This window comes from Maniola hyperantus, chromosome 18, assembly GCF_902806685.2.
Source record: "Maniola hyperantus chromosome 18, iAphHyp1.2, whole genome shotgun sequence".
Classification (NCBI taxonomy): domain Eukaryota; kingdom Metazoa; phylum Arthropoda; class Insecta; order Lepidoptera; family Nymphalidae; genus Maniola; species Maniola hyperantus.
The window spans coordinates 1,921,109-1,946,561 of record NC_048553.1 but is presented as its reverse complement, the minus strand read 5'-3'; the positions used below and the strand labels follow the sequence as shown (position 1 = coordinate 1,946,561).

The 25,453-nt window shown below is 38.8% G+C and overlaps 1 protein-coding gene across 4 annotated transcripts in view; it reads right to left on the bottom strand.

Moving 5' to 3' along the window:
* TTLL5 (Tubulin tyrosine ligase-like 5) overlaps positions 1–25,453 on the bottom strand; it is a 37,954-nt gene that overhangs the window by 4,151 nt on the left and 8,350 nt on the right. For 3 of the 4 annotated variants that reach the window (XM_069504583.1, XM_069504586.1, XM_069504585.1), the window contains 14 exons: positions 11,945–12,543; positions 11,378–11,508; positions 10,639–10,856; positions 8,988–9,201; positions 7,867–8,123; positions 7,089–7,288; positions 6,304–6,376; positions 6,073–6,217; positions 5,041–5,260; positions 4,587–4,743; positions 4,092–4,235; positions 3,400–3,556; positions 1,154–1,320; positions 347–538 (listed from right to left, as the gene is read on the bottom strand). In XM_069504583.1, coding sequence (XP_069360684.1) covers positions 347–538; positions 1,154–1,320; positions 3,400–3,556; positions 4,092–4,235; positions 4,587–4,743; positions 5,041–5,260; positions 6,073–6,217; positions 6,304–6,376; positions 7,089–7,288; positions 7,867–8,123; positions 8,988–9,201; positions 10,639–10,856; positions 11,378–11,508; positions 11,945–12,543 — 2,874 coding nt within the window. The remainder of the gene's footprint in view (positions 1–346; positions 539–1,153; positions 1,321–3,399; positions 3,557–4,091; positions 4,236–4,586; positions 4,744–5,040; positions 5,261–6,072; positions 6,218–6,303; positions 6,377–7,088; positions 7,289–7,866; positions 8,124–8,987; positions 9,202–10,638; positions 10,857–11,377; positions 11,509–11,944; positions 12,544–25,453) is intronic. The other variant, XM_069504584.1, reaches the window with a different exon arrangement.

Genomic DNA, 25,453 nt, shown 5'->3' with positions numbered 1-25,453 from the left:
TTAATTAATTACCAAACCCAGAAAATTGTTGATACACCTCTTAAATAACCCCATGTTGAAATCTAGCCCGGATTTCCACATGCCTCAGTCTTGCGCCGCCTGAATCCATGGATTCTGCGTTTTCCGGTGCGAGATCGCCATTCCAGCACCTTGGATTTCCAACGTCTATCGGTTTTACGAACTATGTGCCCTGCGAAGTGGCATTGGTCACTTCAGCTTCGCAACCCGTTGAGCTATGTCGGTTACTCTAGTTCTCCTACGGATCTCCTCATTTTTGATTTGATCACGTAGAGAATCTCCAAGCACGCCTCGCTCGATATTTATCTAATTTCAGGCTCATACTCACCGATATTTCCTACAGTTGATATGCGCGAGTGCGGCCAGATGCCTCAGCAGCGTGTGTCGTGGCGGGTCGGGGTCGCGACGCGCCGGCGGGAGGTCGACGCACAGCGCGCTGCCGCGACCGTCGCCCAGGAACGTCGCTACGTAGTTTTCCATACGAAGGAGTAACATTAAAACGTCTTCCAAGTCTGCTTCACTGCAATTATTAGAATTATACTTTTATGTATGGGGGTGACAGAGTCAGTATTGGGCCTGATTCTCTTGTACGCAATCTCTAAACTAAACTAAATTAACAGGTCTAAATCTAGTGCTATCCTTTTCCGCAAGCAACATTATGAAAGGGATAGCAATAGATTTAGACGTGTCATTTTAGTTTAGTTTAGAGATTGTCAAAACCCTTAAAAATAAAGAAATAAACTCTTTTTAGGACTGTCGACTATTATTAGAAATTGTTAGATAAAATTATGACATGCCGCGGAAAAATTCTACTAATAAATTTTGTACTTAAGACTCCGCAAACGTGCCGCAGACTCCAGACTGTTAAAATTTTGCCAGAACAGACATGTTCGCAGAGTGAGTGTTAGAGAAAGTTTTCTGACAGACAATTTCATATGGCGGCCAGCCTTAAGTAAATTAGATTTTTTTTTAATTCTGCTCCTGATTGGGTATAAAAATGGGCTCATTGTATCGGCACCCCAAAAAACCTCGAAAACGACATCTTTGTAAGTTGCAAAAATATACCAGGAAAGTCTAAGCTTAAACTCTTTAATTTTCCTAGGAACATGAATGTAATTAAAAGTTTTAGACTAACCTGGCGGAGTAGAGGAACTGCGCGAAGTGTATGTTGGACACGCAGCCGGTGCGGTCTTCGCTGTCGGTGTAGAGGTCGGTCTCGCGGTAGTACATGTACAGGAAGTCGTTGAGCTGCTTGGCGATGACGGCGCAGCGGTCCTTGTCGCACATCTTGGCGGGCGGCCCCTACGTGCGCACTCGACCATTACTTACGTTGACATTATACTAATGGTCAGTCGCGCGTTTTACCCATAGAGGATTTCAATCTAACCTCTTGTTCCGTACTTTTGATAGTTTTATTAATTCTAGCACAAAACAGCTGCCTTTTTCCAAATTCTTATAATTTTATTAAAATCAGTCAGGGTTTAAAATGTGGCCACTTCAAAAATGGTACGGATAACCTAAAACGGCAACACTACAGTGCTGTCAACTGTCAGTCGAAGTTGACACATATACCGCGATATATCGCGAAGGCTCCGCGCGAACCGTGACGCAAGAAACAAGCCTCTAACGGCTATCGCCGACAAAAGCCGAAATTATAGACGCGAAATTCATCAAACTTGGACCAGAGCATCAACCCTGAATCCTTACCAGCGCATCTTGGGGGCCCCCATCATCGGAGCGCGTTCCCGGATCCGGTAAGTGACTGCATTACAAACACTGACCGTCCATTAGCTTTTCTTCTAAACACCTCTGACTCTAGTCATCATGATCAACCCATCGCCGGCTCACTGCAGAGCACGGGTCTCCTCTCAGAGTGAGAAGGGTTTGGCCATGTGCGGATTGGTTGACTTCACACACCTTTGCGAACATTATGGAGAACTCTCAGGCATGCAGGTTTCCTCACGATGTTTTCCTTCACCGTTAAAGCAAGTGATATTTAATTACTTAAAACGCACATAACTCCGATCAGTTAGAGGTGCGTGCCCGGGATCGAACCCCCGACCTCCGATTAGAAGCCGGATATCCTAACCACTAGGCTATCACAGCTTATTTACTCTGACTCTAGTACTGTAATCTATAAAGCGTACTTTGACTTTGCTCACGCTTTAGCAGATTTATTTCTCTGCCATAAATGTCTCGTTTTAACTCTCTGCCTTAAGTCAGAGCAAAGTCAAAGTACCTACTTATGGTATAGTATACAAACTAATTATGTTTACTGATATCCCCCCATAGATCTCTTGTTTTTTTGCTTTGTAACGATTTGAACACTTTAATAATGTCATATGTATATGACATATTCAAACCTAAATAATACACCCCATTCAGTGACATTAGCCCTGAGATCATAGGCTTCTGTTGGCGAGGATATGTTATGTACTAGAGGACGCCCGCGACTGGATTTAGGTTTTTTTAAAATCCCGTGGGAACTCTTTGATTTTCCGGGATAAAAATTGCCTAGCCTATGTCCTTCCCCGGGATGTAAGCTACCTCTGTACCAAATTTCATCAAAATCGGTTAAACCGTTGGGCCGTGAAAAGCTAAAAGATAGACAGACAGACAGACACACTTTCGCATTCATAATATTAAGTATGGATAGTGTACTTTAGTATGCCTTTAGCGCGATCCTGTGCTCTTTGGGTATCATAGCAAGCAAATAAACTACATAGAGAAATAAAGGTTGAATTGCAAATATAATAAACATGCAAAATAAAGCAGTAAAACCGCAGTTTGGAAACGACCACAATGAATAAACATGATAAAAAGAGTGATATAATTCCATCAAAGATATTGAAGTGAGCGACCGCAAGGCGAGGCACCTTGCATACAATCGCGCGACATAAATGTTGCGGTCGCGTACCGCAGCACTAAAGAAGTTTTCGCTTTAAAAGCTTTTAAAAATGTGTATAGTGAGTGCATACATTTTGAGATCTCACTCGCCATTTTAGTTCTATTTTCAACTGTCATGTCAAAACTATGATTTCAGTCCTAATTTAAAGGTGACACATACGAGCTAAAATGGCGAGTGAGATCTCAAAATATAAATCACTAGCTGATGCACGCGACTTCGTTCGCGTGGAATTAGGTTTTTTTAAACACCCCTAGGAACTCTTTGATTTTCCGGGATAAAAAGTAGTCTATGACACTCTCCAGGGTCTTTGACTATACCCATGCAAAAAATCACATTGATTCGTTGCTCCGTTGCCGCGTGATTGAAGGACAAACCAATAAATCAACAAACCAACAAACATACACACTTTCGCTTTTATAATAAGAGTAGCGATAAAGGTTGTTAAGCAAAGCGGCATGCGTAAACATCGTCACCTTTACATTGTAAGGCATGCGCAGCGACGACGACGCGCGCCGCAGGAACTTCAGCACCAACGCCGCGTGCTGCACCGCCAGCTCGTTGCTGGGCGACGACACGCGCTTCAGCACGTGCGTTAGGTACAGGCCGAACGCGCGACGCACCTCGCCAGTACTGTAACAAATAGGTCGCGTCACTAAACTTGGAACAACGACCACTTCCAACGTTCCACCAACCTCGCAGTCATATGGGCCAAATCGCGGGAGAACATTCGTTTGATACTCGCTTTTGGGGTGTTCGCGGGTGCATTCGTGATTCTCTACAAATTCTTTTTTCGTCTCATCCTCGTTTCTCCTCTCAGGGGCTGGACATCACAAGCACAACGCCAAAAGTGGAGCGGTAGGTGAGGATACTCTGGCGAGGTGGAGTAGAGTACACCTATGCGTTCCAATACGCGTATAAAATGCGTATAAAACGTAAAAATAAAATGCCAGCTCGTTGCCAGACAACGACATGCATGGACTTCAGTAAGTACATGCGTTTAATATAGTCCGAACGCGCGATGCACTTCCTAAATACTAAAAAAAAAACAATTAGCGTTACTAAAACTTGGAACAACCCACCAACTCCCATGGCCCACCAAACTTTTGGTATTTTCCAAAACGTCGAAGACAGTCCTCAGAATTTTTCCCTGGTGTAAATGACTCACGTGAGTCGGAGTCCGTCTGTGAGTTGTTTCTTCACGAGATCCTTGGCTCGGCGCGCGTCTCGCGGGGGCTGCGGCGCGGGGTTGTCCGACAGCTGCACGGCGGGGGCCGCGCCCGCTATGCACACAGCTTCGTAACGTTTCAACCTGGAACAATATGGAACAACATGGAAATCTGTAAGGATTATAAAATTGCCTCACTACGTCGTCAAAGAAGGTTTCTTTGACTGCGTAATGAGGCAATTTTTGTGGTTAGATTGTAAGCAAAAAAGCGCATTTTTATAAGTCGCATCGGCAATATTTACCGACTAAAATCGAATGTACATCAATAAAATGCAGACCGTATTGCCTCTCTAGTAACAGAGACTTGCTATCTCGCTCATGAGTCTTGCGTACAAAACATGGCGCGTAGGCAACAACTAATACCGAACGGACGCGCGCTGTGATTGGCTGAGATATTTTCGCGCCATTCACACCGCGCCCTTGATGATTACTTACCTTTGAGGCGTGTCAGTGATGCTGGTGGCAACGGTCGCGTGTTGGAAGTGCGGCAGTACGTGAGAATGTACGAGGAGGTTGTAGTTGTGTTGCACAACAGTGTACGGCGCGTTGTTGTTGAGCGACGTCGAACATACTGGGATGCCCGTCACTGGATCTGTATGAAAGAAATACACTGATGATTTTATAGGTGCTATTCGATTGTTTAGGATCTGATTTAACTGAGTTATGGAGTAACATCGACAATTTTTTTTATTCCCCATCCCGAAAGAACCCCATTGTTTTTCGAAACAAAAGCTATCTATTATATACACTTTCCTGATCTCCTCGCCCGTAAACAATCCTGCTAGCTGCCCAACCGCTTGGTTCTGAGCAGGCATGCTCGCGCTGGTTGACTTGCCCTGTACGCACGCGTTCTTACCTGAATATACTTTACGGCTGATGGCGCACTCACCAAGGTACTGGGAGTATTTCTGCCAAGAGTTCTGGCTGGGGAAGATCCTCACGAACCCTCCTCTTCTGGCGTACTGTGCCCTGACCGCGCGCACTATTCTGATCTCCTCGCCCGTGAGCAATCCCGCTAGTGGCCCAATCGCTTGGTTCTGAGCAGCCACGCTCGCGCTGGTTGACTTGCCCCGCACCAACGTGTTCTCCGCTGAATGTACTCGCCGACACTTAAAAAGATAATGTCTTTTGTAAAATCAATGAAAATGTTTGACAACAGAAAAGAACAAAATGGCGAATAACACTAAAAGCTGTGCCTAGTGGTTAGGACGTCCGCCTTCCAATCGGAAGTCGGGGGTTCGATCCCGGGCACGCACCTCTAACTTTTCAGAGTTATGTGCGTTTTTAAGTAATTAAAATATCACTTGCTTTAACGGTGAAGGAAAACATCATGAGGAAACCTGCATGCCTGAGAGTTCTCCATAATGTTCTCAAAGGTGTGTGAAGTCTGCCAATCCGCACTTGGCCAGCGTGGTAGACTATGGCCAAAACCCTTCTCACACTGAGAGGAGACCCGTGCTCTGTAGTGAGCCGGCGATGGGTTGATCACGAACACAAAAAATTCTCATTTTGTAATATGACCAAAGATTTGGTTCCCTGTAATAGGCCGGGTAATAAGTAATAAGTCCTCTTTTGCCCCGCAAAAATTGGTTTGTGCACACCAAAGAACCCCGCACACTATATATTTCACCATTATTCAACCTGTAGCTTGTTGAGAAATGAGCGTTACTGTCATGCCCATTTAAGAACCCCAACCCCCAAGCGTGGCCATTCAAGCACAAACGTCTTGCACTTTGGCTAGACCAAGGCAAGATTGGATCAGCTGAGTCCCATCAGCATAGTACCGGAATGTTGCCAAATCTTTCTATTGCTATGGTTGAAAACATCTGCTCACCATACATGCTCTTGAAATTAAATTTGGCCTACAGTAGTTTGACAGGTTAAATAAGAGAGAAAGTAGAGATAAATAAAACAAACTCACAGCTCCAATTCTCATTTTCAGAGAGTTGTTCTGTGGTGATGCCTCGTGTTTGGACATTGGCACTGCGGGCAGACCCACTAAAGTGAGGGTATCCGCTAGTAAGGCAGACTTCACTCTCGCATCCAGCGGACTTTCACAAGCTAAACTGTGTAAAACAATAAATATACTTTGATTTGGAAAAACATTAATTAAGGTATTTAAAACTGTTTCCGACTAAATATTTTATATTACCTTGGTGATAAATTGATTTCTAATAACCATGGCTTCAACATATCGTCTATTAGAATATCGTATCCAAAGAGCTCTGAAAAAGAGATTTTTTAATAAGTTGGGCATTATTAGCCCATTTCTCCTTTGTCTTCTTCTATTTCAAGTGCTTATAAAGCGTCAGTGGGAGTGATGGTATATGATGCAAATTCTGGGGATCGTGCATAATAATCGTTTTTAAAAGAGCAGTAGTTCGAATTAGTCAAAACCAGAGTATTGCAGCAAATCGCCAGCCGTTAACTAATCTCTCGGATCCCATAGCCACATACATAGGTACAGATCGCGCGGCGAGAGTTTGGCTTTGACCTTCGGGTGGAGGGGATTACTGCGCATGGGTACGTACTGTAGGGAACGACTGGAGCAGTGGAGCGCCAATCAGAGCACCGCGTGCGCCTACACACCCGCCCCGCACCCCACTAATTGCCCGTTGATACCCAATTTCTGATTTCTGCGCAATAACGGTCAAAGCCAAACTCTCGCCGCGCGTACTGTATGCGTCGATGTCGTGTCACGCGAAATTTGCTTCTCACAATTTAGACCACTGCAGTGGATTTGTTTGGCTTTCTTGTGGCTTCCCTTACTTCAAATTTTCATCCCTTGAAATTTAAGCTAGAAAAAAACGCCCCACCTCACTAATCTGGGAAATTATCTAGAATTTTGAATTTGGTACAGGGTGGTTCCTTTCGTAGTTTCCGCTTCCTCAGGTGCCGATGTAAGGTCGACAGGGTCCATGTGAGCTGGACACTCACCGAAGCAGTTGAACAGACTGGGCACGAAGACCCTCGCTGCTGCAGTGATGGTCTGTGCTGATGACAGGATGGACTTGACCACCAGGTCCTCGATGGCCGCCATCAGCGCCGCGGTGTTGCGGCCCTGCTTCCTCAGATGCCGGAGCAAGGCTGACAGGGTCCACTTGTGGCCTATATTTCCTGCGTTTGGGTCGTCGCATCTAAAATAATGGGTGAATGCTGTGGATTTCTATCGAGGAGAAAGAAATTTTGGATAGAAGCAGGTGTTTTAATGCACTATAGTAAAATTATGCGTAAACTTTTGTCAGTGATCTCTAAATAAATGAGAATTTCCCATGTCGAGAAATTTTAAAGCTGGGAATCTTCCAATAAATTAGGGAGCCCCAATTTTTCTACACCTATTTATTTAAATACTAGCTTATTCTCGCGACTTTGTCCGCGTGGACTACATAAATTTCAACCCCCTATTTTACTCCCTTAGGAATTTAATTTTCAAAAATCTTTTCTTAGCGAATGTCTGTCTATGTCATTATAGCTATCTGCATGCCAAATTTCAGCCCGATCCGTCCAGTAGTTTTAGCTGAGCGTTGATAGATCAGTCAGTCAGCTTTTCCTTTTACATATTTAGATTCAACAAACAATGCTCAATTTTTGTAGTTTTTTGCCCACTGAAAAATTACAACCAAAAAGCACGAATTCTCAACAATATATAAGCGTTTAAACTATACCTTCTCAACAATACCTTGAACATAGTGTAATGAATTGTGTTGGGACTTACTTGATATAATCCGTGTGGTATTTGTTGATGCTGTAATTGCACAGATGCATACAAGGGTTCCATAGGTTCTTGTTGGTTTTATCATATTTGACCGTGGCGAATCTGACCAGGCCCTCTTCGTACAGGTATATGAGTAGAGGATCTATGGAGGTGACGCATACATAGAGGCGCAGATCGCACTTGTGGCCACCTATTAGAAGTGGCTTGTCGATGTATTTCGCTACAACCACGTTTTCGCCTTTCGGGATTTGTTCTGGCTGGAAAAGAACACTGAAATATGATAGCAGTTTGAACCAGAGCTAAATTTTTTCAAAAATTCAGATACAAGTTAGCGCTTGCAACTGCAATCTCACCTGGTGGTATGTGATGACGCAGTCTAAGATGGAAGCGGGTTAACCTGGAAAGGGTGTGGCAGTTTTTTATTAAACCCATGCCCCTTTGGTTTCTACACGGCATCGTACCGGAACGCTAAATCGCTTGGCGGCACAGCTTTGCCGGTAGTGTAGTAACTAGCCACGGCTGAAGCCTCCCACCAGACCAGACCAGACATTTAGAAATTATAAAATTCTAAACCCCTGCTAGGAATCGAACCCGGGATTATCGTCCCACTAATAAGACCACAGCGCTTACCACTACGCCAGGGAGGTCGTCAAAAATTAAATTGAGTAGGTACCTAGTTGAACCTGTACACAGTTTTGAGGGTGTTGTTACCTTTTTACACACAACCATACGGTCTGTGATAACCTGAGCGGCGGAAATCTGTATGTGTCGGAATTATTTTTGTACATAAGATTGTATGAAAGTTGGTGGCGGAAATCATGTTCGGTGGTAAATTTCTTCTTCTTATTTAGGTGTATGGCTTTTATAGTGCCATATGCAGTAAATAACTTTGTGAGGTGTGGTAATCCTCATTCATGAATATGTGCGGGTAGGGGGTTGATAGAATATATATCAATGAATGATATGATTTGACGATATTTGTGGGGCACTAGTTTCTTGTCGAAAATTTGGAGTTTAGTACTTCAAAAGACCAAGACTAGTTGAAGGTACTACATGTATTACACGTATTAAACAGAATTCGGACCAAAAAGGGCGGTTGCAAGTAAAAACCAATATCTTACCGTATTGACAATATAGATTCCCCGTCCTCTACTAGACGCAGCCGGTTTGACAATCCAAGGCCCTTTAGTCCTGTAATGCGTGGTACACAGCTCCTTGTATTCCGCGGGCATCAGAAACGTGGTGGGAATGAAGTCGAAATGCTTCAAACCGCGGAAGTATTGCATCTTCTCTATGTTCTTGAACAGTTTGTCTTTGCGCGTTAGCTCATACGACCTAGAAGAATTTTGTTTTGAAAGTTAAACCTACTACCCTAATCAATTTAGGACGTCAGATAAATCTTTGATAACTAAAATTAATAAAACAAATTGGATGATTAAATTTAAATGATATTTATAAGTTTCAACGATAAAACTGGAAAATTCCGATACATTCAGAGAAATATCATAAAAAATTTAATTGATTTTGTAATAGTAATTATTTAGTGAATTTTGAAAATGTAGAATAGAATAGAATAATGTTTATTCGAGGTATCATATAGGTACATGGTGTAGGCAATATCGTCAGAAGCAATCTAGCTTGTGTAAATTGGAATTTTAGTAAGAGAACTTTTCCTTCCGGGCGCCGTTCTGGTGACTGTAAAAAAGTTTGGACTTCACATAAATGATGACAGATTTCTTTAAAAAGGCTTAAAAATTTTATATTTGAAATACTTAAAAACATGTCCTATTTGGGGTAAGCTAAAGCGTAAAATCCTAACAAAATGCATTATCTTTATATTATAATGAACTCTAAGCTTACCTAGGATAATGGTTGACCTTTTGATAAGGAGTGAGAGCCGATAGCACGTCGAGAGGTATCAAGGGTATCGACCAGAGAAGAGTCCAGCTTGTGGAGAAAGGGCGTGCTTCGAGCAGGCCGTGGGTTTCCAGTAGTTGTTGCACCAGGTTTTCCCTAGCCGGAAATTACTCTACAAGTTTCTAGATCCACGATTTTTGTTACCCAAATCTTTTGTGTGTAAAACACATCCCTGACTGCCTGTATGGACGTATAGAGTCAGAAAAACCCTGGTAAAGAAGATTTGTCGGAAAAATTAAGCGAGATGAAAAACAGGGAAAATAAAATGACACAGGTGGTTTTGAAAGGAACAAGTACTACTTTTGAAAATGCAAACAGATTCACATCAAAGGTCTTAGATTATAATATGATACGAGGAAAACAAATTAGCAGAAAATGAGACTGAAGTTTGAACTTACGCTATACGTTAGGTTAGTTCAAGTTCCAACTTGAACGATTTCTTAGTGAAAATATTAACTTAAGGAGTCCCACCTCAATACCGAAGAGCGGGTCTACTTCAGCTTGTAGTCTTTTATCTGGGAAAATGGTTGAGCCTTTGGTATGTCGTGAAGGTGCGCAGCATGTCTGGTTATGAATGTACACAGCCCACATCAAGCCTTTTGCATTGACACTACAACGAACAGCAGTCATAACCACGCGATGAATGTGTTCGAAAGTTATAGTCTATTAAAAAAATTACCTGGGAAAATGGTTGACTCTTTGGTATGTCGTCAAGGAGCACAGTTGACACTATACGTCTGTCTGGTTTGGGATGTAGGCCAGCCCACATCCAGTTGAAGTCTTTAACATTGGCGTTATTCTTAAAGGCACCTAATAAATATGTCCGGAAGTTGTAGAATCTATTGAAAAATTTACCTGGGAAAATGGTTCACCCTTTGGTACGGCGTTAGGGACCGCAGCACGTCTGGTTTGGGATGCAGGCCAGCCCACATCAGGTTGAAGTCTTTGGCATCGGTGGGCGCCTCTTGTAGACCATGCGCTTGCAGCAGGCGATGCAGCAACTTGGTTTCCGTGTTGACTAGTTTGTACGTTATTTTCAGCATGCGCGCTGGCATGTGGCTGCTTTCTAATACCTAGTAGAAAAAAATGCAATCTAAAAAGAAGATAATGCTGAAATTTTTATGATTTGAAAAGAGCAACTGCTGAGTTTCTTGCCGGCCATTCTCAGTAAAATCTTCATTCCGAACTGGTGGTAGTCACAGACGTAGCATAAGAGACGCTAGTTGTGTTACATGAAATAAATAAATTTTGATTTTGAAAATTGGGAAGCAAAGGTTCCAAGCTTACTAAAAAAGACGTAAGAAATACTGGCCGGAATTTTATCTCTTCTAGCTAAATGATAACATGAATGATTTTGCGTCATAAGTGGGTACAACCAAAATTTTTGTTTGTACTATTAGTTCATAATCACACCCGAAACTATTGCAAGGCAATAACCAGAAAATACCTCGTCATTTTGTAAGCTTTTCTTGTGTGAATGTTTAGGTCATTTGTTACTATATATTTAATAAAAACCTTGACGACAAAACAATTTTTGTGAATTTTAGGTATCGTTTTGATGACAATCATGAAGAAATCGTAGGAGGATCCATACCTTAATACTATCCATTTCTTTGACTAGCATATGTTCCGAATCATCACTATCGAGTGTTGGCGACGACGCTCTTTGTGTGTTCTTACGTTTGTTTTTACATTTGCTTTTTTTACATTTTTTTTCGTCTTTTTCTGAAAAAAAAGTACTTTATTATAACAAATGTCATGTTCAGAGACAGATCTAAAGTAGAAGTGACATCTTTATACTAATGTCCCTTGTGAAAAAGATAACCACTATCTTGATGACCAGTAAAGATTCCTCAGTGCTGAACTGGAATGGTCTGCATCCAGTTCCTTGCCGAAGTTTACACAGACCATGAAAGTAGTGCTATCCTTTTCACAACGGTCCTAACTAAAAAAAAATCGCACAATAGAGCTGGAACTTGTGTCTTCAAAGCTTCAGTACGTGGCCGAAAGTAATGTACATCGACTTTTAGACGGAGATAGCAGATTTGTAGAGCACTGTCTCTGCAGTTGAGACCGACAAAACGCTATAGCGAAAACGCTCTACAAAGCCGAAATGTAGTTCTAAAGGCCGATGTACATTACTTTCGGCCGCGTAGGTTACCTTTGTTAGACGGCGGTGGTTCTTCAGGCGGCTTGATATTCGCAGTCGTATTTTCAATATTGAGATTCCTCTTAAGCGTAATTTTACTCAGGTCATTGAGGACGTCCTCAATATCCCTCTTATGTTCTAAAGGCTCGTGACCTTGCTCCTCTATCGACTGGGTCTCAGGCACATCGGCTTCACTAACATGTCTTACGATATATGCTTGTCCTGTATATTTATTGCTATTTCCAAAAGTTTCCATCACATCATGCATAATATTTTTTGGTCTAACGCTAAAAGAGTGGGGCTCTGCGACGAGTCTCCTCGCCATGTTTTTGGCTTTATTTAATAACATAGTGGTCCCTGTATTATTGCCTACTGTTTTTGTTGTAGATTCCATGGAGGGTGTTCGTGAAGCGAGCACGCACGATCGGAAGACAAGGACGGCACCCTTGGCGCCGATCGGTCCTCCCGACACCCAATCAGCAACCGAGCCCTCATTGTCTTTTTCTTTTCCGTTCGTTTCCTCGTCATGTTTTCTCATGTTGTCTCTGTTTTGCGGTGTAGTTTGAAGGCCCGAAGTAGACGGATTTGTGGTTTCTGGTGATACATGTGGACTGGAAAAAATAATGTTACCATTTATAACTCTTATATACCCCCATCGCTAATTTAATGCAAACGTTTTAAAATGATCAACCAAGTAACCTAGAATTTTTGAACACTACTGCCATGTTTTGATTTTTGCAGTGGTCATCGTTTCTAGAAGATCATGTATACTTACGACATAGTATTGTTATAATAAAATCATTACTTTTTCCTGTTATAAATTGTTAGCAAAATAGCTTACAATTTTTTGGTCTGTTGCCAAATTTATTGCAAAGATTATTATCCTTTTTTTAGCATAAAACAACTATTCAAATAAATATGAATATAAAAGTAGACTCTTTATTCCAGGAAAGACAATAAATTGAAATCCTACCTACAGAAATAAAGAATTTTAACGTTGAGCACATTTTACTCGCCTAATAGATTTTTTATTATATTATGTACCTACTTATCTAATGGCTATTTAAAGCAGAGAACGCAAAATATACAATGTTAAGTAAGTATCAACTACAAAAAATTCGCTTCCAAAGCAAATCAAGCTCGACTCGGTATGACAATGTACAATGAATTTCCGTCTTTTTGTTACAGACAGCATGTTTGATAATAATGGATTCACGTCTCATGCAATTTTGCAAAGTTACGCCTTTCGATTGACCTAATGTACAGTACGACCACTTTTATAAGTTAGGCCGATGTACCTGCGCAGAAATCTTATTTTCGAATGGCGCGAAAACATCTCAGCCAATCATAGCGTGCGACCGTTCGCTATTGGTTGTTGTCTACGTGCCATATTTCGTACGCGCGAATTATGAGCGAGATAGCACGATTCTCTGTTTTTCTTACGTTTAAATTCTTAACGTCAAGCAATATGGTCTGTATTTCATTACATTCGGTTTTAGTCGGCGTTAGTTTGCGCTTTTCTGCGCAAATGAATTTTGTCGATGCGAGTTATAAAAGTGGTGGTAGATACAGCAGCTGCAGGTAGTTAGGTGTAATACAAACATCGATTATTAAAAGCCAAGCGTCATTCGAGTAATTAATTCGAGCGATATATGATTAAAACTTGCCTTGAAACTATCGATTCTGTTGTAGGTACATATTAATATCTGATGCAATAGGAAACTAAAAATGAAGTGATGATAATAAAATAATTGACGTAATTTTTATGGTCGCAAGAGGTTTAGAATGTTTGTAATTTGTGTAATGTGGTGTTATTTAAATCGAATTATAAACAAAATAGATATTTATAGTTATAAATACATAGGTACATATTTAATTGAATAATTAGACACATGCAGTTAATATGACTTTATAAATATTTTAATACCATCATCTATAGGGACTTGTAACGCATAAAATTTAACTCCTCACGCGCCATTTTAACTTTTTGTGTCAAATTTCATGTCAAAAGTACGATTTTAGACCGTACCACAGAATAATATAATAGCACTAACGTAACCGTACTTACAGGTCAAACTACTGGACGGATCGGGCTGTAATTGGGCATGGAGATAGCTATTATGACGTAGACATCCGCTGAGAAAGGATATTTACAAATTCAACCCCTAAGGGGGTTTGAAGTTTTTGTAGTCCACGCGGACGAAGTCGCGGGTGCTAGATTAGCCTCAGAAGTATAGAGACAATAGAGTCAGGAATCAACCTACTGAGAGTCTAAACCTTAGTTCGTTATCAATAAGCTAGGGCGTGGTTGAAGGTAGAAAACAAAATAAAAGATTGTATAAGGAAATAAACTGTTTTATTCAGGGAAAAGTCCCTCCAAATCAAAGTTTATCTTTACCATTAATTATTGCTTTATCGTTATATAATTTATTATTTCCTTTAAGAAAAATCTACCGCCAGTTCGAAAAAGCATATCTACCGAGAGAAAGAACTGGCAAGAAAAAACTCGGCGGTGTCTATTCACAATTATTGAAAAATAGATACAACTATGGTAGGTATTACCATAACATATCCAACCCACATAGGGTATAAGCATAAACTATTACAAAGGAATACCAGATGTATAACAAATTACACATTAACCAACACCTAAAACAACATACATAGTATAACAATAGAAATATAAAATCAACAATATTCGTACCTGTAGGTATGTCACAGCTTCTTATTAAAAATAGGAAAATTAATGATTTCTACCGTCAAAGCAGAGCCATTTATAGGCTGGGATTAACTCCCACCCTCTGTATAAAAATATAGTGATACCATGTAAAGATTAAATTCAATAGAGTCAATAGAGTTTAAACTCTACTAAATTTATATACTTTAAATACCACATTATACTCTATTTAAATCTACAATTACTTTATTTCTAAAATATAATAAAATCTTTATTATGTTTTGCCATGTAAGTACCATAGATTTGCCATTTATAATCTGTTAATTGTTCTGTCACGTGTGTAGTATTTTGTCTATCATTTTGACGTGCCTCTGTTTACAAATATAATATCTATGGTTTAGAATTAATTCTTAAGCAAAATCTAAAGAGTTTAGTAGCAATTTCAAGAAATAAATAGCAACTCTAACCATTTATCTTATACGGCCAAACTGACAATTGCTTCGTTCTCGAAGCAACAAAATAAAAACAAACAATTCGTAAAGTAAATTTTTAACAACATCAAAACATTTTTTTTTTTTTTTTTTTTTCAAACAACATGTCTGTGGCTTCCAACAAAATTTAAAAAAACATTTTAAACATGTGTGTGACATACAAAATTACCACACAGTTTACTATCAAAAATACAAGAAATATTTTTCTCGCCACAGCACATAAATGTTTCCAAACAAGATATCCTTTAACCCCATTGGTTTTAAACCAATATCAAAAAATATTTTTAACACCACTGGTATTAAAGCGATATTATAAAAATACTTTTCAACACCGTTGGTTCCAACGTTTTAAAGTATCATCTACAAAATATCCTTCAACACCATTGGTTTTAAGGCAACATCGTAAACCATCATAAAATTGTCCCTTAACACCATTGGTTTTGATCCATATATCACTATACAATTTTTCCATTGATCGAACATTTGATCAAAGTTTTAAATAAATTCCAATAAAATATAGAGATGAATATTAAACAAAGAAAAATTGCAACTGAACAAATTGTAAATTATCAGAATTTAAAATAATATGTTTCATAAAAAAGAACCATCAAAATGAAAAAGTTACAAAAATATTAATATTTCAAAATAAGTTAAATCATAAGAACTTTTTTTCAATTTCAAGTTAATAATTTTGCAAAAATAATAAAATACCATCGACTCTTACTCCTAAAGTACCAAAGTCAAAAACAAAGGGTAGGTATATAAAAGTAATTATATGTAAGATATATCAAAACAAAACTAACTACTATGTTAGAAGAAGTAAAAATAATCAAAGAGTAAACTTATCTAATTATCGTTATTTACTTTCAAAAATATTTTCTATTCAATCTCTTTTTGTCTATCTGCAATCAGTCCTTGGACTATACAAAAACATTTGTTGCTTCCCACATCCAATGATGTGCCAACAACCTTCCTTTTTAAATAAATACCAAAACATTTTTCCACAATAAAATATAAAAATCCAAAAAGATCGTAAATAAAAACATAAAGGTAGGTATCAAAAACTAAAATGTCAAAAAATACCACAAAAATAATTTACATTAAAAAGATCGTCAAAGAAGTAATCAATATCAAAAATAGTTAAACACTTCAAACATCAAAAACGTCAAAAAATCAAAAGTATTATTCAAACAAAACAACAAAATACGGCATTAAAAAATATTAAACACAAGTGGGTAGTCAATAATCTCTAAATTCCAATATTCTAAATTTAAGTTTCAGGTTTAACCATAGTCCACCACGCTGGCCAAGTGTGGATTGGCAGCTCCATTACATCACATTACGTAACGGTGGGTATATATAAAAAAACAATGACATCAAACAATCAGTAGCTACTAGACTTAGCGGCATAGCAACAGGATAAGACATCAGCAGCCTAACCTATCCTTATATAAAAACTACAAAAATAAACTCCAACAAAATTTCTTAATTATTGTAGGTAGGTGTACAAATCTTTCATCTCTACGTTTCGCGAGTGAGAACTCCGATGCAAAGTCAATAGCAAATTTACAAAAATGGCCACGCTAATCGCGTTTCTGATCAATGAATCATCAATATTTAACGAATGATGCAATATGTATTTCTGTATTGTTCTTAATTTGAAACAAAATTACAACAAAAAAAAATTTTTTTTTTCTTTTTTTTTTTGGTTCTTTTTTTCCTTCTTTTCTCTCTGTCATTATGTAACACATAAATAAATTATATACATCTATTCGGCCAACCTGAAAAGTACTTCGTTCTCGAAGTACTTACATAGGAAATGCCTCAAGAACATAACTAAAAAAAAAGTAAGATGACTCATCACTCGTAAAACAATATTCAATGATTCAATGTCAACATCACTATCATATAAATTACGAATATACGGCTAGACGTCAGACGTAAATTAAAATAGAACACAAATTAATCATCAGTAAATATTTACTGACAAACTTGCTTTAGTTTTTCACCGCTCGGTCAGTCTGACATTTAACCACATTTTATCGTATGATCATTTAATAAAAATTTCATACCAACTAACTACCTGCAAATTTTTAACATTAATTTACGTAATATCGATTTGTGTTACTAGCTGGGACATCATGCGATTAAACACCTTCAAACATTAATCTGAGTCATTGAAACAGAACATCTATACTGAATACAAAATTACCCGCAAAAATTTTATTTATTTAGTACCCACATCTTTTCTATAATACAATTACTTTGTGTTACTACATTACGCAGAGTATTAATAGGTCCATGATTACGCAATAAAACTTTTTAAGGCCTACCTGCCTGAAAAAAATTGTCTCGCAAAAACACTTTTTTTTTTTTCACTTTCACAACACTTGAACAAAATAAGCTTCCATACCGATTTAGGGTATCCAGATTAAGGATATCCAATGTCCATTGTGGTACCTCTCGTGGACGTCAGTCATCACAACGCCTGTTGTAACATCTTTGATGGCTTTTCACAAAGCCATCCGAATTGGCCGGTATTTCTGAAACTTGTACAACTGTATTAGAAAAGGCACAATTCAGCCATATCGTATCCCACTTCTGATGCTAGATTAGCCTCAGAAGTATAGAGACAATAGAGTCAGGAATCAACCTACTGAGAGTCTAAACCTTAGTTCGTTATCAATAAGCTAGGGCGTGGTTGAAGGTAGAAAACAAAATAAAAGATTGTATAAGGAAATAAACTGTTTTATTCAGGGAAAAGTCCCTCCAAATCAAAGTTTATCTTTACCATTAATTATTGCTTTATCGTTATATAATTTATTATTTCCTTTAAGAAAAATCTACCGCCAGTTCGAAAAAGCATATCTACCGAGAGAAAGAACTGGCAAGAAAAAACTCGGCGGTGTCTATTCACAATTATTGAAAAATAGATACAACTATGGTAGGTATTACCATAACATATCCAACCCACATAGGGTATAAGCATAAACTATTACAAAGGAATACCAGATGTATAACAAATTACACATTAACCAACACCTAAAACAACATACATAGTATAACAATAGAAATATAAAATCAACAATATTCGTACCTGTAGGTATGTCACAGCTTCTTATTAAAAATAGGAAAATTAATGATTTCTACCGTCAAAGCAGAGCCATTTATAGGCTGGGATTAACTCCCACCCTCTGTATAAAAATATAGTGATACCATGTAAAGATTAAATTCAATAGAGTCAATAGAGTTTAAACTCTACTAAATTTATATACTTTAAATACCACATTATACTCTATTTAAATCTACAATTACTTTATTTCTAAAATATAATAAAATCTTTATTATGTTTTGCCATGTAAGTACCATAGATTTGCCATTTATAATCTGTTAATTGTTCTGTCACGTGTGTAGTATTTTGTCTATCATTTTGACGTGCCTCTGTTTACAAATATAATATCTATGGTTTAGAATTAATTCTTAAGCAAAATCTAAAGAGTTTAGTAGCAATTTCAAGAAATAAATAGCAACTCTAACCATTTATCTTATACGGGCATAAGCTAGTTAAAAAATGCAATAAAGCAAAATAAGAAGATCTTAAAACATAGTATTTCACCCACCATATTATACTTATTTACTAATGTTTATAAGTAATTACTGATATTAAGGTCGCGCTAACGTCAATGGTTACACAGCGTGCAACACCATTTATATGCGCACAATCAAGCATTGATTTAACATAATAATATGGTATTGACCACATGCCACACATATGGTTTAAAAATATTAATTTTTACAACATGGTCAGTTATTACTATTTACTGTAAGAAGCTAATTTGTAACTTTAATTCATTATCACTACCCATTATATTATAAAAAATGCGAAAATGTGTTTGTTTGTTGGTTTATCCTTCAATTACAAGCACGGAGAAACTAATTGACGCGATATTTTGCATGGATTTTAGTTTAGTAAAAGATCATGAGAGTGACATAGGTTTCGTTTCATTCCGGAAAATCAAAGAGTTATATTTACACGCAGACGAAGTCGCGGGCATCAGGTAGTATTATAAATAATGCGAAAATGTGATTGTTGGTTTGTCCTTCAATCATGTCACAACAAAGAAACGGATCGACGCAATTTTTTGCATGGTTATATATCTAAAGACCTGTGAATGGCATAGGCTAGTTTTTATGCCTAAAATCAAAGAGTGCCCACGGGATTTTTAAAAAACTAAATCCATGCGAATGAAGTGGCAGGCATTAGCTAATGACACATAATAATCCTAATTCAGATTAGACTTCTATAAGAAAGTAGATACCCGCGCTTTTATATTTTTCTCTTTGAATGTGAGTTTGAAATACCTATCGTTATAAGCTGTTATCTAGGTAAGGCAAACAAGCCGTATATAAATATTGAATCTTCCATCACTGGACGTGCTAAGTCGACGATCATCTATCTACTACATAGCTACCTAGGTAATTGTTTGCTGTAGCTTATTTATATGACCGTATATGTACAATGTCAGAGCCGACATTGTACCTACATATAATTTTATAGGTTTTAAAAATTCCCGTGGGAACTCTTTGATTTTCCGGACTAAAAAGTAGCCTATGTCACTCTCCAGATTTTTAACTATACCCATGCAAAAAATCACGTCGATCCGTTGCTCCATTTCGACGTGATTGAAGGACAAACAAACACACTTTCGCATAATTATAATATGGGTAGTGATACTTTCTTCATATTCCGAATAAGTCTTCCCTGATGACACATTCGCCCATAAATCGCAACTATATTTTTAATATTCGATGCAAACGCTTGTGAAGCTATATTGGGTGGTTCCACAAAAACTGTCCTTCCGGTGACATTCCTAGAACCTCGGAACTTAGCAACCAAAAGTCTAGCAAAAAAATAAGAATTTAAAAGTGTGAGTATGCGTTTGAGTCCTAAAAAGTCCAGAAGTGCAACTACTTCTCATCAATATGGCTTTTTTCGTACTTATATTTAATTGAAAGTCTTTGTATGTTCGTATAGGGCTTTTTTCGTAGTATGTACTGGTCTCCTCATCAACCCATCGCCGCGCCCGCTCATTACTCAGTACGGCTCTCAGAATGAGAGGGGTTTGGGAAGTCCACCACTCTGGCGGTTTAGCAAACTTCACACACCTTTCAGAACATTATGAAGAACTCGCAAGCATGTAAGTTTTCTCGCGATGTTTTCCTTCACAGAAATTTTACAAAATATAGGATTTGTTTTTTTTTCGCGTTTTTTTTGTAGTATCATATCACTGATCATCAGTACTATCACCTGTCTTCGTTTTTGCTAGCGTTCTCGTTACACCCTGTATGTAGCTCGGAATAACAACGCAGGTATGTAGTCGTTCGCAACTTGTCGCGCCACGTGACGAGTCACACTCGTGTGGACACAGCCTAATCCTAAAACCGTAACAAAGTACAAATCGAACAAGGAAGCTTTCAGAGAGATTTTCATTCATGCGGAAATACTTCACGTTCTGAAAAAATACCTATATCACGTCAAGGTCTCACGCAAAATGCAAATCACAGCGAAGAATTTATGAACCCATATAAAGTAACACATTTCTTACGACATCAACTCCAAAACCATAAGCTTCGTATCACGTTTATAAACCCGCCCGTTGTGCCAGATCTTTTTTTCAACGCATAACCAAACTGTGGAACGAACTCAATTCGGCGATGTTCCCAGTTCCCACTATATTGGGGTTATTCAAGGGGTGGATGACCAAATTCTTGAAAGGCCGACAATGTCCGCAAATTCATGGAGATTTAGGTATGCATTCAATGCAGAGAATATTGAGCGCGGGAGATGACGGGCTATACTCCTCCACGTAGGTATCTCTATTCTCTATGCCTACACGCTTCGAAGCCTGCGGCGAAGATGTCGCCACTAGGTATAGTTAATGTTTTATCATTATCAACCCATAGCCAGCTCACTACAGAGCACGGGTCTCCTCTCAGAGTGAGAAGGGTTTTGGCCATAGTCTAGCTCGCTTGCCATGTGCGGATTGGTAGACTTCACACACCTTTGAGAACATTATGGAGAACTCTCATGGCATGCAGGTTTCCTCACGATGTTTCCTTCACCGTCAAAGCAAGTGATATTTAATTACTTAAAAAGCACATAACTCCGAAAGTCAGAGGTGCGTGCCCGGGATCGAACCCCCGACCTCCGATTAAAAGGCGGACGTCCTAACCACTAGACTAGGCTATCAGTTTTCATGCAATATAATTTAGCAATGTTTTATAAATTGTAGTTATTTTGGTAGTATTTGGTACTTTTAGCAAGATGCTCTTTAATTTTAAGTGGTGCTTCAAATCGTTCTTAAATTACGTTATCATCATAGTTATTATAAGGTGTTTAAAATTTTATACTGTGAATAGGTACAGTAAATGCGAAACTTTACCAAATACTTTAGATTTATGAACCTTATAAATACTATCTGTCCCGGCTTTACTCACGTGTGTAGTCGACGTTAGCCCGACTAGTTTCGAACCCATACGGGGTCCTTTTTCAAGGGAGTCCGTCCGCGCACGCGCCGCGGTGAGCCAACTTATATGTATATTAGTTCCTAGACGAATTTATATCTATATCTGTGGTTTTCCAGATTTCCGTTACAATATTCAGTTTCAAATGTTTGTGACTGTGTAATTATAAAACTACATAGTTATTTTTACGGAAAACTGGCAAACCACAGACATACATAGTAGTCTCTAGAATATGTGTACAACATTACATAATTGGTTGATATTCAAATTAGTTTGTATGGTGCGAGTGACGGAGAGTCCCCTGTAGAGCTGCAGCAGAGTGAACTAGAGTGAGGGATCGGTTTGATCCTGAATCGACGATATTATGTCAAATTTTAGTGTATGGTGACGTGAAATCAAAAAAATAGTGCTGCTTTAGGGCTACCTGCGTCAACATTAGTTGTTACTAACATTTGACGCCTGCCAGTGACGTAGACCCCTCGACGTTTTTTTTACAAGTTTCCTAACTATCGTGAACTATAGAGCCTCAATAACTTCACTGTTGAGGAGCGGACTGAATCCTGAAAGGTCGGCGGTTCAAACCCCACCCGTTGCACTATTGTCGTACCTACTCCTAGCACAAGCTTTACGCTTAGTTGGAGAGGAACAAAAACTGGCTGCAGTCAATCAGGGGTGATTGCGATCGTCAAACGCTAGGTGTCAATCTGGTGCTAGGCCCGCCTACGTACGAAAATAAATTAGCTATTCGTCAAACGTTTTTATCGCTTCTCCGTGTGGTGGGGTCGGACCCTTCACACATGGTAGCGAAGGTTCAAATCAATACTCCCGCTCGTATCCTAGGATACTGGTGCGTATACTGCGAGAATATAACTGAGGAGCTGGCGATCAAAATAGTGTAGCGCGAAATAAAATTTTAAAACAGCAAAAAATTCTCAGAACTCGAGTAAAAGCTTCCAGAAGACATATTGGAGATGTCTCTCAACAAGTTCAAAGTTTTCATAAAACGTAAAGTTATTAAAAAATCCTATTACAATGTTAAAGATTATTTAAATGATAAACTGTTGGTCTGTCTTGGACTGCAGTAATAAGATGATATGATTTTTTGTACAGCGGTAGTTTATGGGGCTAGAATTATCAAAGAGAATAATTTTAAAAATTCATGATTTTTATTTATTTTTAACATAATAATTAATTATTAACGTCACGCTGCGATTAATGACAAAACAAGGCGTACCGCAGAAGTTACCTACTCTATTTCGGCATAGTTGGCGGTTTTGTTTGGAAATCAGTTCGAGTTTGTTATGCAGATTCAATTTCAGTACAGTTTTAGGCCATTTTACTTGGAAATTTCAAAGTATTCAGTGAGCTACAAAGATCCGCGGGGTGATTACGTAAAACTTTGCAGTAGCGACAGCAACGCGACAACAGTAGCAATACGATAGTTCATTTGCTGTTTCTCTTCTTCTTATTTTGCTTTGTGGCTATTGCTGTCTCTCTCTAGCCGGACGTTTGACACCGATGATCGCGAGATTTACACCTGTCGCAAGCCTGTCGCGAGATACGTAATCACCCCGCCGGTTTTGTTCACCAGCTCCTGTGGCGAATGTTATCGATGATCAATAGTGCGTGATCAGCTATCTAATTTCCTCAATCTCATTCACTGGGGGCTACCAAAATTGTGATCGATCTTTATCAAATATTTCGTGCATGTTCCCTATCATATAAACAAGGCTGGTTATTATTCAAACCTGATTTGTCAGGGCACACGTTTGCTGCACGCACAGGGATCTCGACGAATATGCCTGTATAATTTATTGCATTAATTCTTTGGGAAAACTTCAACCAAAACAGTTTGTCAGTTTTCACAGATAGGGTAAGTACGGTAGGGTAAGTAAGGATAGATAAGTACACAACAGGTTGAGACTTGAGATGGCAATCGGAGTATGAGGTGTGGGGACGCGCTGCACGTCAACTGCACTCGCACGCACCGGTTAGCGCGGGGGCTGTGCGGGTGTGCGGGTGTGTGGGCATTCCCTCACCGATTGCTATCTCGAGCTGTGGTGTACTATAGATTTAAGATAGATTCCAATGTCCAACGTGGACGGAACCGATCTGATTGCTTATGATAATAATATAACCAGAAATGATTGGAAAGCACCCATGCAACTTATTTTGGAGCTCATTTAGTGTACCTACTTTATTTTTGAAATATTGGCCACATAACACCCGCAGACGTAAAGATCGCATAGGCAATTTATCTTTCACCCCTTTCCATATAATATGCTCAAGTTTTGAGCTTTTACAGACAGGTCCCATCCCCTAATATCACGGTGACACGAAGTGTATAATTTCGCCAAAGGGTTAAACGCGGTTGAACCGCGGTAGAGCGATTTTGCATCGATATATTACTTATCACAAGAAAACATCACTGATTTGCATACAACATGACTTTCGTCAAATTTTCCATAAATTTACATATAGGCACGTAAATAGTTTTGCCCTGAATCATGAAGGTAAATTTATTATTTAAATGTGTGTGCCTTATAGCAGCCTTGATGGCAAAGTAGAACATTTCCATCACAAAGTGATGGAATAATTTACCGCCATCAAAATTGAATGTAAAAATAGGACTCGCGTTCGAATCGGATTTCCAGGATTATATTTTGGATCTGTATACCATAGCAAGTAGAGTTAATCCATACCAAGTAATACTTAGTAGATAATTCATACTATAAGTAATATTTTAAGTGCGAATCGGGAGGTCGGGGGTTCGATCTCGGGCACACAGGTGTGTGAAGTCTGCCAATCCGCATGTCGCCAGCGTGGTAAACTATGGCCAAACCCTTCTCAATCTGAGAGCAGACCTGTGCTCTGTGTTGAGCTATAGCGATGGGGTAATAATAGTGGTGATAGGACGTAGGTATTTATGTATACTTAGATATAGTAAGACCAGAATCTCATGACAAATAGATTTTCGGCATAATCACGAAACAACACTGAGTAACAATATCCACCACACCACAGAGTACTATACTGAGTACTGACTATACATATACATAGGATAAAGAGTACAGTGTTGCTGGTCTATGTAAGTATATACCATTTACCACATCACAATACTAAGAGCATGAAATCGTGACCTGCGTGTTGATGAGCACCTGGCATTACCATAAAGGGTGGTCCCCAGTCCCCCTATACATATTCATCACTCAACAACAATTGCAAGTTAATACCTATCAATCATGCTATTTCGCATTCATTGGGTTCGACATGAATCTAATCAACGATGACATGAGGAAATCGATGGGGAATCAAAATGGCTATTATGGTCGTGGTTTAATAATAATAGATCTCTTGTTTACTTAGCTTAAAGCCAGCGTAGCTTCTTTCATAAGCTGTTAGTTCTAAGTTCTTTCGCACAACTTATCTGCATAATGTAGCCGTCTATAATTTGAATTATATATAACTAGCTGATGCCCGCTACTTCGTTCGCGTGGATTTAGGTTTTTAAAATCCCGGGGGAACTCTTTGATTTTTCGGGATACAAAGTAGCCTATGTCACTCTCCAGGTCTTTAACTACACCCATGCAAAAAATCACGTCGATCCGTTGCGACGTGATTGAAGGACAAACCAACAAACACATTTTCGCATTTATAATAAGGATAGGTGTTGATAACTTAGCACCTAGAATTTGAATAATGTAATTTTTTTGTACGATTCTGTAAAAACTACATATATTTTATATGTAGTTTTTAGGGTGTAAGTCCGACACGCATTTTGACCGGTTTTTATTTGTAACTAGCTTATGCCCGCGACTTCATCCGCGT